General features: G+C 44.7%; 1 protein-coding gene across 1 annotated transcript; it reads left to right on the top strand.

Moving 5' to 3' along the window:
* Nucleotides 1–3,469: 3,469 nt before the first annotated feature.
* On the top strand, nucleotides 3,470–13,179 carry LOC116395848 (interferon alpha/beta receptor 2-like). The gene is made up of 8 exons (XM_031870021.1): nucleotides 3,470–3,600; nucleotides 4,189–4,293; nucleotides 4,906–5,035; nucleotides 6,137–6,315; nucleotides 7,137–7,285; nucleotides 7,833–7,992; nucleotides 9,804–9,919; nucleotides 12,289–13,179. Exons 2-8 carry the CDS (start codon nucleotides 4,245–4,247, stop codon nucleotides 12,913–12,915), a joined length of 1,410 nt encoding a protein of 469 aa, XP_031725881.1. The 5' UTR covers nucleotides 3,470–3,600; nucleotides 4,189–4,244; the 3' UTR covers nucleotides 12,916–13,179.
* The last annotated feature ends 554 nt before the right edge of the window (nucleotides 13,180–13,733 follow it).

Below are 13,733 nucleotides of genomic sequence, written 5' to 3'. Positions count from 1 at the left end.
GTCCAGTTCTCTTTAAAGATCCGTGGTCTCAGGCCTGTGAGGGTTGTGAGCCTCTGTACAAAGACGAGTGTGACAAAGCGGCAGTGTTTGACCTGAAAAGGATGCACAGCCTGCTTATTGGCTCTGGGTTACATCCCCACTTAATACACTTTGCTGATGCCCAGAAGAGTCACACACACACAGCAAGATAAGAACAAAGGAGAGAACACAGGCAGAGGGCAGGGTCTCTGCAGATACACACCGCCACACACTTCTAATGGGTCATAAGTGATGATTGAGAGGGATTCATTTTGTATCAGTCGATACATTGTATTTTAGGACATTGTGGCATATCATACCTTTAGGTGTTGTTGTTCTGGATCTCAATGTAATTCTGTCTGCACATAGAATCTATATCCTTCTTCACAAATAGCTGTTAAGCCTACCTACTCCATTGACGATGTTCATTACATACTCCATGGGCTAAAGATGGAAGGATCAGATGCTCAGTATCCATTAGTTTAAAATTATAATCAATGAAAATACATTTCTACCTTTCAAAATGAGACAGCTAGTGACTGGTGTTTTAATGTGTCATTTTTGTATTCACTAAGCAGACAACCCAATCTCCTGGGAAGGTGTATAAATAGCAAGACATTGTTATGTCATTATTATGCTAGACTTGCAAGATGCATGTCATTTTACATTGATTTTCTTATATAGCCTTTAACAGGGTTAGAACATGTCTTCACCTCCTTTTTTCTAAAATCAACAATCATCTCCTTGGTTTTACTGACGAGCAGTACACGGCGTTTCAGCATCGTTTTCTAGATCTCCGTCCACATTAACGCCTGAAAACAAATAGTGACAGTGTAAACAGGAAGTAGATTGGATGCAGAGTTTTAAAAAAATACAAGAGTAATAAAGTAGTCTTTAATAATGAAAGGTCGTGTTTGATACTTAAGATCTTCTCTAAAATATTCCTCTATAAACTCAAACAGACACATTTCGTGGAAAGTTTTAGAAGTTTTATTTTTCAGACTTAATGTTCGCTGCAGGTCTGCTCTATATGTCTCTCTCTCACACATCAAATTTACTTTAGAATCAACACTGACACATACAAGTTTACTAGATTATGGTCCATAAATGTGGTCAACACACGTCTCTCACTCGTTTCCTCTCGGTTTCGTTGCTGTTCTCACTCGTAGCTCTGCTGGAGGCTGAAGTCTCTGTCCTACTGGAGAGCATTTACTGCTTTTGTTCCTTTATAGTTTATGTGTGGGGACTTCACAATATTTGTGCAGAACAAAATAAGCATTAATAAGAAAAGGAAAGTCCTCCGTTTTGTGTCCATCACCCTCCCTAAAGCCACTAACCGTGACTTCAGACGTCCTCTCCGTAGGTCTGATAACCCCGCTGGACACGCCGCTCACTAACAGAGTTGATGAGTTTAACAAAAGGGATTTATTAACAAAAAGATGAAATGCTCACAAGGCAACTGAAAACTACTTTCTTAAAACAAGAAAGCGACACTAGTTAACAGCAGTGATAATCAAACTCAAAAGACCACAATAGTATACACCCTAACGGGTCAGGTTAACAAACAACAGCACACACGGCTTGAACAGAGGTGATCCACACACAGCTTCAATGCTGCCACGGGTTGTCTGTGTGGACCTCCTCTCCTTTTATCCCCGTGGCACTAATCAGGGATTGAGCCCAGCCACATTCACTCACAGGCTGCAGCTGCTAGGCAGGACCAAAGGTGGCACCTGAATGGAGACTGAGGTGGGTAGAGAGAGAGCACAGAGACAACACAACTCGTAACACCCCCTCCCATGTGACCAAACCACAGTTTGGCCACAACCAACCCTCATTACTACACCATACATGATTATATGAAAACAAAAACAAAAAGATCTCACCCACGGAACAGAACATCAGCCACCACATTGTCTGCCCCCTTCTTGTGCTTTATTTCGATCTTAAACCCTTGGACGAGCAGGGCCCAACGCATCAACCGCTGGTTACGATTGTACATCTGGGCCAGGAAGACAAGAGGGTTATGATCGGTGTATACAGTCACCGGAGATCAACCGGAGCCCACATACACTTCAAAATGTTGAAGGGATAGAAGCATGTCTAGCATCTCCTTCACAATGCTGGAGTAGTTCAGCTGGTGGGGCTTGAACTTCACAGAGAAGTAGCACACAGTTTGGAACATATCTCCCTCGCCCTCTTGCAACAGCACGGCACCGGCTCCAGAAGCACTAGCATCGACTTCAAGCTTAAAAGGACGCAAGAAGTTGGGAGCAGACAGGAGAGACTTGGCAGCATTAAATGCATGACTACACTCACTGGTCCACACAAATGGAACAGCCGGACTACACAGGGGAGTAACCACTACAGACGAGCAAAGATCTGCTTTGCATTGACAATTGGCGGCCAATTTGTCTTCTTAATAAGGATTAGAAAACCCTGGCTTCCCGTGGTAAGCTTATGTTTAACGTCACAACTCTATGAATTGTGGGTAATTCCCTTGGGCAAAGTCTGCAGAAATGTCGACCAACGGAAAGTGTTCCTAAAGGGCTCAAAATCTCTGCTAGCCCTCAAACACTCGACAGTGGGACAGCCCTAAACCCAGAGAGGCTGTCCCACTGTCAAATGGTCGAGTGTTTGAGGGCTCTCTTGTAGAGATGTTGAACACTTTATGAACGATTTCCTTTAAATCTCAACACTCACAGACTCAATGACTGTGAGGTCTGTTCCCGTAAAGGCCCAGAGGTGTATAAAAGAAAAAGTAAACAAAGCACATGGATGTTCGGCAAGAGTTCAAATCAGGCAGTAAAACAACATAAAAATAAAATCCCAACATGCTTTGGTCATCAAACTTGATATTTCGCCCCAAAGTGCTGTTCCATTCGTATTTATACAATGTCTAGCCCTCTCAGACTCGACCATTCGCTAGGTGACGTCAGCTAATCCCTGGGGTTCAGTGTTTAAGGGGGACATTGAGATTGGCCCGAAATCAATGGGAAAAATATTTTTGGGAAATTGCATTCCACCATTTAAAATGTGCTTCACAGCCCGGCGCTCGTGCTTGGGGCTTAATAACACCATTTGGTAAGTTAAAAATAAAAAAACCGCTGCGGTCGCTTTCCTGATTTCAGGTTTAAGAAAGAAAACGAATCCAGTGAAGGGAACGTTACTCTCCTGCCACCCTCTACTTCTTCTAGGTCACATGATTTCCTCTCATCAACTCCGCAGATGTTGCATTCAAATCCCGTCGGACGAATTTGATCAGCTACAGTCTCTGCAGGCAAAATGACAGGCCCCACAGTGCGCAAAATACAATTGTACTAGGGTTTTCTGTGTTACCGCAACTCGAAAAACACGAGACTGTGCAGTCTTTGGAGTATCCAGTCAGTCTGCAAAAAAACACATCGCGCCGTCATAAAAACCCAAGTTAACTGCAGTTCTTTGAAGGCATCAAGAGCGGCTACAGTCTACGCGCCGATCCGCTCCATGAGGTCCCACAGACAGGCTGTGTGATGGGACAGCCATGGGTTGGCTTCCAGAGCTGAAATTGGTGGATAAACACGGACACGAATCTCAGGACAGGTCGCTGTCATTTTAAACATACCATTGAACGTTGTGAACATTGTGTAGCGTTTCTGACCTGTTCAAAAAGCTTTGACTAGTTGACATGCTAGTCCGTTAGCTAGCTAGCTAGCGATAGATGCGTTTCCGGCAAGTGGGCGTCTAAGAAGAGGAGTTAGCGTTAGTTAGTTATGTGGCGTCTGTGGGCAGAGTGACGCCAGACAGCGGTATCTGTCTGTAGAAGCTCAGGCTCGTTGTAGTTGTATTGTTTTCTAATGGAAGTGACGTTAAACGGGCCGTAAACGCCATACATGCAAAGTGAAAGTGTTTTGCAACTCACTCACTTGTCAGTGGTTCTAATGTGGAAGTTAAGGGCTATTACAGGAGCCGTTAACTTTTCAAGCTCAGACCGTGATTTGGCTTATTAACGGTGAGAATAACCGTAACACACGGTGTCAGTGCAAGCTGCTCCGTTCAGTTCTATACCCACATTCATCACTCATTTCGCAGATGCTTTTGTCTAAAGCGAGTTGTAATAACTATTTGGTCACTTTGCATGACGTATGTGAATACATAGGTCGCGGAAGTGACTTGATGTGTTTCTGACAGATGGTGATGTGGACAGAGTCCTGAGGTGCTGATGGCGGTGGAGCAGAGCTGCTGTCATGACTGGTCTCCTGTGGATGCTCGCGTGGCTGCCTCAGGTCCTGCCAGGTGAGCACACGGTCACGTGATGTCATCTGTCTCATAGTGGGTGCACTTCCTCCGAAGACCAAACATTCAGCCTCGGTCGAGATTAACGTTTTGTTACAGAAATGCATAAATTAAAAAAAAACCGTTAAAAGTTATCCAGCGCTCTAAAAAGTGGATTTCAAGCAAAGGTCAGCGCTGAATCTGTTGGCCTTCGAGTGGTAGAACACAGTGGTGCATTAGTCGCTCACTGTAAAGTAGACTTTTTAATGTGTGTGTTTTTTCTAGAAGCATTCATAAAGAACGGGGCTCAACTCTCATTTAAACGAGGTAGAACATTATTAGAATCAAAGATGTTTGTGTTCACATAAAAACATGCGTGTCGAGCCCTGTTCTTTAACGGAATACCCTACTAACTCAGCAGTGCACTCCCACATTCATGTCCCACACGGACAGTTTAAACCGAATCGGGGGGGTTCCCCTTTAATATTGTCCAATCTCAGAATGGGACAGTGTGGCTCAGCACAAAGGTGCTTACAATGACTGTCACTCGTTGAAAATCAAGTCTGACTGAGGTGCATATATAATATAAATCTACTTCAGATGCATTTAATGTCCTGTTTGTATGTATTTCAGCTATGAGTGAACTCCCACGGCCTGTCAATGCGACCATGGACTCAAGCCATTTCATTCACATCCTTAAATGGGAGCCTGGACCAGGAACACCCACAGGAGCCCACTACCATGTCACCGTCAACACAGAAACGTGGGTTTCATCTGTGTTCGTGTTCATTTACTTACTATATATATATATATATATATACACATACACACACACACACAGTGTCCCAAGGAATCTCTACACAGTCAGTCACTTTACATTTGGGTTACAGCAGAACAATGATGTCAGATGTTTATTGTGTACAGAGACACACACCCAAAGATGTTCTGGCCTCTAAGGCTCGTTCAGCTGTTCAGGAAGCACACCGATCAATTACATGCGCTGTAAATCACTTCACTTGGTGCTACTCAGCCCATCAGATATGTATTCGTACATGCAGCGCTGCCTCAGTGAGATTTACGAGTCAGAGAAGTTATTTCACATGACGTTCTCCAAAAAGAGAATGTGGTCTTAAACCAAGAATGAACAGACTCTTATAGGTTAATTCTTCCTCCGGGCAGTTTAAAACCAGCATGTCTCATGTGTTCAGAGACAGTGATGATGATTAAGACTCAATGTGAAGCTTCACTACGAGACAAAGTGAAAATCCTTTGACGAAAAGAAGAACCAACAAGAGCCCAATGTGATCGATCCATCAGATTCATTCACTTCCCACTAATGATGTAACATAGAGGAGCAGAGCTGCTTTCAATAACCACAGATGCAATCTGATGAGAGTAATATCATGTTTTAGGTGACATCACTTCACACATGAATGAACTGAATTTAAAGCTTCAGTTATAATTGCTTCAGTTATAATTGCTTCAGCAATTCAGTTATATTCATCTTTCCAAAATCAAGTACTTTATTTTAAGAAGAAGATGTTTCTATTATGTCAGTTGTTTTTTTAATGCAGCCCTTATTTTACTTCAAACAAGAGAAGAATATTTATTTATTTTTAGAGTATTTATCATTTATAATGTATCCAGTTCAATTTGAAAACGATATTATTCAATTGAACTTAATTAATTTCAGTCAATTGTTGACTTCATACATAGGGTGATGCTACTAAGCTTCGTCAGTATAATGGGACCAAATCATAGCGCAGTGAGACATTGCTGTGATGTTCTGGACCTTTAATGAGGACAGTCTCTCTAAGACCTCGGCCCTAAAGTCTGCTTCTCTCCTCTCTCTCCGGTCCTGTAGGGGAACCTCCTTTGTGCCAGTGGTTGGCTGTGAGCGTGTCCAGCACCCACTGTTATGCAACCTGACGGAGGCCTTCTCTGACCCAAAGCAGGTCTACTTTACCCAGATTACAGCTCTGCTGGAAGGACAGGACTCAAAACCACTCACCTCTCCCCGAGGATTCAAACCCATCAATGACAGTAAGAGGCACTGTGTTGAAGCTAGAATGTTTGGAATGATGGGGACGGATGATGGAGATGAGACATCATCTTTTCTTTATTTTGCGTTGGAGCAGAGAATAGCTTCTTCACTTGTGTCTCTTGGTTCCGGCTTTCCCGAACAAAGCGTGTAGAGTTCTGTGGGTCATCCCTGCCCTATAATACATTCCTCTACTACTGCTGCTACGAGTTATTCATTTCAGAGTTCTCTCTGTGGTGATGTCTTGTGACAGGGTGTCCTCTTCCCCTGGTGTCTCTGAATGATGACAGGCCAACAATCTCATGATTAAACTGCTGTTTCTTAATCTGTTGCACACACATGTCTGCTGTACCCTCTAGTTCTGGTCTCATGGCAGAACCACATTATATCTCTGGTCACAAAGTGGTCTTGGGTTTTTGTGGTTGCAATGAATTTGAATGAATTATTACTTTTTGCCATGTTATGCTGAGAACAGCAAATAAGCAATGCCTGTTTGTTTGTTTTTAAATGTATTTCTGCTGATACTGGGAAAGGAAGTTTGTAAAGAGATTGTGAATAATGGTCATTTAAGATAACACTAACGCACTACAGCGCTGGATATCTACCTTCTCTGAAGTGTTTCACTTTAAGTTGTGAGAGACTTCTGTTGAACCAGGATTTAGTGCCTCAGAGGACTCTCCATAAACCTGTTTACTGTGAATGGTTAATCAAATGCTGTATGTGTCGTTCAAAATGTTTAAGGTGGTTTTTCTTTCTTCGTTTTTTATTCATCATGCGACGGAAACCAAACTGTCTCTTCTGTCCCTGTCCCGGTGTCCTGCAGCTCACCTGGACCTGCCGCTGCTGACTGTGACACCGTGTGCAGAGGGTTTGTGTGTGGACCTCCAGCCTCCCATGGAGCACCTCAGAGAGGTCTATGACTTTCTCAATTACAAACTCCGGATTAAGAGCAACAATGCAGACAAACCTCAGGTACCGTACATGGACCAACACACAGTGTGAGAGGTTTATACATGCATATCTTTATCCGGATATTCAAGATAGCACTGCTGTGTTGGTACAGGTGAGAAGATGCCAACGAGAAAGTCCAGTTTGAGTAACGCCTGTATGTCCTTTAAAAGGCTGACCTAACACAAGACAAATCTAGAAACCACTGGTCTCAGTAAAGTGCCCACATCTTCTACACTGGATGCTTTGAACCATAAGTGAACTGAGTGGAGGTCTGTGGACATCTTGTGATATTTGTAGGTGCTTTATGAGAGCAGGTGTTGTCCTTTTTAGTTTCACCTCATTAGATGTGAAAGCTGGATGCTTTCCTTCATCCTGGTGTTCCCTCTTTGACATGAAAAGATCAGTTAATGCGTTGAAGGTTAAGTGGTTTAGAATGAGTTTAAAATGATGTATTGAATGCAGCACCCTATTGCTTACCTCGCCACAGCAAAGTGAAACACAGGCTCCTGTGGTTTAAACGCTGCGTTTGTCTTGTTGCTGACGTGTGTCTGCGTGTCTCTGTGTGCAGTTCTTTAAGCACACCAAGTCTCTGAGCAGACAGATTCTGAAGGACCTGGCCTCTGGCAGACGGTACTGTGTGTCAGTCTGCTTCTCACACGGTCTGGTGTCTCGAGAGTCCAACTACAGCCAAGCTGTGTGTGCCTCCACCCCTGGCCACTATACTGCAGGTACAGCTCACTGTGTCTGTGTCAATGTTTCTCCAAGTTACTCATCAGTTGAAAGGTTTTGCACTCCCACAAAGGTGGTTTCAATGACCCTGGCTGAGTCCGCCTCTAGTCAGGTAGGAGTTGGATGGAGCTAAAGGGCCATTACACTTCATCAGACTTTCAGACTGACTATCGGACACTGACACCAACTTCACGTCACGATTGGCCAGCTGTACAGGAGAGAAGTGAGCTGGGGTTTGAACTCTTCTCTCTCCTTTTCCTACTTGACCAAACAACACGTACCAACTAGGTCTGATCCAGTATACAGTAGCCCCTCTGTTTGGAACTACATGATGGAACTCTGTGGACTCCAAAGGGTCAGTTATCCCACCAAAACAGGTGCAACAGAATAATAGGAGGGAGCTATCAGTCGAGCACAAGTGAAAACACCTACATACACCTGTATAGGCCTTTATTCATAAGCACAAGATATGGAAAAGAAAAGCCAACTACTGTACAGCAGAGCAAGAATACGTCAAATTCAACCAAAACTAGAACTCTGAGAGCCGCTCAAAACAACACTGCGGTCTTATCTTCACATGTAGCGTCGGCCTACAGCGTACATTAGCATCTCTGTTTACTGTGCCACTAACAGCGAGCTACACGCTCCGTGTTCCTTTTGATAGTTTGTGGTTATTCATTAAATTGAATGGAGCAGAAGCAATAAAAGCTTGGTCTTGGTCTCGTCCTCTGCGACCAACAGACCACCTCACCGGGAGGAGAGGACGAGACAGACCTTCTGTTAGCAGAGCTGTAACAACTCAAACCCCAGCACTGGGACTCCCAGCGGGGCGGTGGCCTGCTGGACTAACCTGTGCAATGGCAATAACAGAAGGTTTGCTGATCTGGTGGGGGTCAGACCCCCGGTGCGAGGCTGAGCACCGCCTGCTGACTGAAGGATAGATAGACAGATACTTTATTCATCCCGCAAGGGGACATTAGTTCACTACAGCGGCAGAAGTATATTTAAGCAATCCATTATAAAAAGGCACAATATTTGCCATGAAATAGAATAATATGAATGAACTAACTGAGCAGTAGTGCAAAGCTCTTTAACACTACATGTCATCATTCAGCCATTCACACACTGATGACAGGACTACCATGCAAGGTGCCACCTGCTCATCAGGACTCTAACATTCACACACCGTAGGAACAGCTACGGGAGGACTTTGGGATGATCCCAAAGGACAAGCTGGGGATCGAACTGCCGATCCTCTGAGCACAAAGTAGATCGTGATATCTCTGCAACACGATACACAGACGTCTTTGACACAATTCAAACACTATACCCTCTTCATTTCCTGTTGATGCGGGGGCTTCAGGTGTATTCGAATGCTTGGAATCTCTATTTTCCGATAGCTAGCACGTTATTATAGACTGAAGAACATTAAAATACTTGTGATGAGACCAACATACGTTGGTTTACGGATTCTGAAAGCTGAAGACTCCATATCTTCAAAACAGTATGATTTGTAAATGTTCTATTAAGAGACCATCTTCGATCGCAACCTTTAGTACGAAGCCACAGGAGTGGCCTCACTACTCGGTCTGTTGAGGAAACGTAGCAAAGTTTAAGGTGAAAGGTCTTTAAAAACAATATTGCTGTGTCAGTTCTTTCAGTATGGTGGAACACTAACCTCTGAAACATGGATCAGTATCACCACAGCACTTGTAGTTGTCAGTACTGTTGATGATACCGATGAGCTTGCTCTGTTTCAAGTCCCTCTGGGTTAACGTGTGCTGTGACCCCCCCCCCCCCCTCTCTGCAGACCCATGGATATCAGCCACCTTGTGTTTGCTGGTGATGCTTGGTGTGGTCATTGGGGCCCTGCTGGTCTATACTGGTTTCACTTGTCTGCTGAGGAGGCCGCTGCCATTGGTCCTGGTAAGTAATACAATGAATTGTAGTCTTAAAAGCAGTTGGTGGGGCATCGCTAATCCTGGAAGGTGATTGGACAGGGAGAAAGCCTTTTGTGACAAAGATCATCCAATGTACATAAAATGTACATGCAACATGACATCATCCGCGTGTTCTCTAGCACTAGATGGTGGACACAGAAAGTGGTACAAGTTGCAATACGTGATTTCCATTTCACACACGTTATGTGTGAAGTGCCATCTATCCGAAGGTCATAGAAACACACAGCCGGCATTCCGCCTCTTCAACCCGACGTGCACAAGGAACCGGGGCCTGTCCATTATTTAAGAAGATGGTGCGTCATTCTGACGGGCCTCGACCCATCAAGGCTTCATTATGTAGCCTGTCGACATCGACAGGCTACCGTTACCACTTTACCACTTTTTCTATAATATCTACCCAGCAACTGTTACTAAAAGCAACTGTTTTATTTGTGCACACTGACAAGGACGCCATTAATCAACCACATGGTCCAATGCTGCACACAGAGAGCAAGCCTATAGCTCTCTAATGCCAGCTCTGCCCACGTTAAGCTCTCTACCTCTCTGTAGCGATACTGTAGTCTTGTAGTTCCCTTACAAGCTTAAAGTGACAATGCTCTTGCTGAAAGTGCTCCGTCTTCAGTCTCAGCTATTGTTAGCTTGATACACAGTGAGCGGTAACTCTGTAGCGCTCGGTCATGTTTCTGTGAGTGACGGTCTGGCTGCCGTGGTATGATATGGATATTGATTGTCGGTGGTATTGCTGTGGACTGTTGTAGGATGCTGCTGCTGTCATATCCACATACCACGGCCCGTGTTTCACTGACTGGCGCCGCTCCTGAAGGGCATCAACAGATTGTCACAGGTGTACGCAGCAGCTACCTGGGCCACTAGTGCTGACTGTAACATGCTCCACTGTCCACACAGTGACAGTTATACACGTTTCATTTCACTATTATGTGCTCCAAGAAGTGAAGCGAACACACCAGCAGTGAGGCAGGGATCATTGCTCACACTATACCTAGCTTTCTATTGGTCGGGTCAGTTTTGCACAAAAACAAATCCAAACCGAGTGAAACCTCAAACTCCCCCCCCCCTCATGTGTGAAGTTCATAAGTAAGACTTGGGAGAATAACCAGAGCAGTCCTTTCTTTCTTTACATAGAGTGAGATTGGTAGTAAAATCACATTAGAAATACTACTTGACATAAATTTCATCAATAAAGTTGTAATGAAAGAACAAGTCACCAGCGACCTTTGATCTTCTCCTTCATGTTCTCTCTACACGTTCTGAATGTTTCCAGACGCTCTGAACTGCATCAGGCAGGTCACCTGTTTCATTGCTCTGATTTATTTTTATTTTTCCCCAAAACTTCAATATAAGTGAATCCTTTGATTCCGTTAATAACCTAAAGCAACAGAAAGCCTCATGCCACCACTGGTTCTGAACATGAAACATTTTAATGCAAATTCTGTGAAAATGACGTTGATAGTCAGCAACATCTTCTGAAACCTTCCATTCATGTCTTGATCAGTGCCGTTTTATTACAGCGTGCTGGCATGTAGATGCGTGTGGGCGTCGGCTACAGTTGACCTTTATTTGTGGTGTTTTTCTCATGCGAGGGGGATTTGAACATACTTTTCTTGTAGAATAAGACAGCGTTTCATGTTTCACTATTAATTACTTTAAGTCAAGCAGAGTGACAGAGAGATGTGGAGGGGCTTCCCCTCACAGAGAGATGTGGAGGGGCTTCCCCTCACAGAGAGATGTGGAGGGGCTTCCCCTCACAGGGCGCCGCCAGGCTACCGGCTGCTCACCAGCAGAGCACCGGAGCAGACGGCACTTCATGTGATTCAGCAACGTTTCCACTGGTGGGGACGATGCTGCTCCATGGCTCAGAAGAAATACAGCTTCAGCTCTGTCAAATGTCACAACACACAATGAGCATTCCAGACATTGTAAATGTGAAGTGTGTGTCAGAGTTGTTGTATTGAACTGCTATAGAGGTGTTTTGAGTATGGGTTGATCACTGAAGTCATTTCTTAAGCATTATGCCGATGCTGGATGGATTACCGATCAATTGACTCATCTATTAATCAAGGTGTTTGTAGCCTTTTAACCGTCGGCCTTTTAGTTTCCATAAATCCCATAATTAAGGTTTAAAATATGTGTCACAGCGTACCAGAGCACAGAATCATCATCATTTGATCAAGTGTCCCTGATTCTTCTTCTGACTAGTTGTCTGGAGAGGCTCCATCTGTTGAACATCTGCTTTATAAACGAGCTGCTTGATTCCACTTATTGGCTTTAACATGAGTCTGTGCTTTCTCTCTGTTGTGTGTGTCTCTGTCTCAGACGTCCATCCATCACTTTGAAGAGCTTCTATTCATTCCATCCTGCAGCAAGTCCCTGTTGTCTTCTCTCGTCAACATTGAACCAACTGCGCCCTCTTCAGGTGAAAAGAGGAGCAACCAGACATGCGATGAGAGCGATGGGCAGAGTGGAACTGAGAGCACCGGTGGGAGCAGAGGAGGAGCTTATAAAATGCGATTGGGCAATAACCTCCTCTCTTCCTCCTCTTCATCTTCATCATCTTTGTCAGATCCGTTACCCCCGGAGCCTGAACCTTTGCTTTCCACAGACACACATTCCAACACTGGACTGAACAAAGCACAGAGCACACACACTGATGCTTTACCTTCATCAGGCTCAGTCAGCGGGACCGAAGGACGAGTCCCGCCAAACACGGAGGAGAGGAAGGTGGTGGAAGAGGGGGGTGGCCGGGATGTGGACCTGCTCACATTAACCTTCGGCAGGCTTGGGGAGGAGGTGGAGGAGGTGGAGGAGGTAGGGAACTCGGGGAACTCTGCGTCAGAGCTGTGGAACACCATTCCAACCAAGGAAGCTGTCATAGGAACTGTTTCCTGCTCTGTAGATGAAGAGGAGGAGGAAGAGCACTGTGGATATATGGGGCGTCCATGAACACATGTCTAACAGACTTTACTGTAGAGGTCCTGGGCTTCTCCAGCTGTAAGTTACATTTGTACGACGTGTTTAAAGCAGTGTTACAAAGACGGACTATGAAACTGAGTGGAGCGGTGCTGGTCCAGAGTCACTTCCATCGTCTACACACTGAAAACTCATTATAGGACGTACTTTTCTCAGAAGTAAGGTTTCTGATGGAGATTCTTGTTTTTCCAACAGAAATGACAGATTTGATGGTTTGTATTAGAAGTTTAGAACAACGAGCGTGACAGAGAGCCTGGTGAGATAGTGTGCATCAGCCTGTTCTTTTAAGCTCCTCCACCTTTCATTGCGGCTGCAGATACCGGTGCCTTCTTTCAGACGATTTATTTTTGCTAACAAAGAACACATTTGTGAGGTCAGAGACTAGTGATGCCCTGCTCTGCCCCGCCCCTTCCTATTACCACAGCCTGCCAGTGTTACGTCCCCTACCGTGTCTGATCATCTCTGGAACTCTTCCACCGCCATGAACCGCTGTGATTCAGAACTTCATGTCAAACGTTCACTTTGATTTCTTTCACAGCACAGTGCTGCGCTGAGCACGTGTTGACAGCAATGTTCATATCCTCTAATGTTCAGAGGCACTGCTGCATGTGTGCGTTTCTGACAGCAGCACGAGAAGCTCACAGTACCAAATCCTCACTTCAACTCTTGTGTGTTAGTGAGACAGCAGAATTGTGACTCTGCTCATCACCTCACACACCCTGTGGACTGCTGGCAGTTCAAACAGACGGTTAATGAGCAGGCTGTGCTGTTAAGAGAACAAGCAAAGCTCA

Source organism: Anarrhichthys ocellatus, unplaced genomic scaffold, assembly GCF_004355925.1.
Source record: "Anarrhichthys ocellatus isolate YVR2014 unplaced genomic scaffold, GSC_Weel_1.0 scaffold50, whole genome shotgun sequence".
NCBI lineage: Eukaryota > Metazoa > Chordata > Actinopteri > Perciformes > Anarhichadidae > Anarrhichthys > Anarrhichthys ocellatus.
Note: the sequence above shows the minus strand (reverse complement) of the source record. Positions and strands in the feature narration are given on the sequence as shown.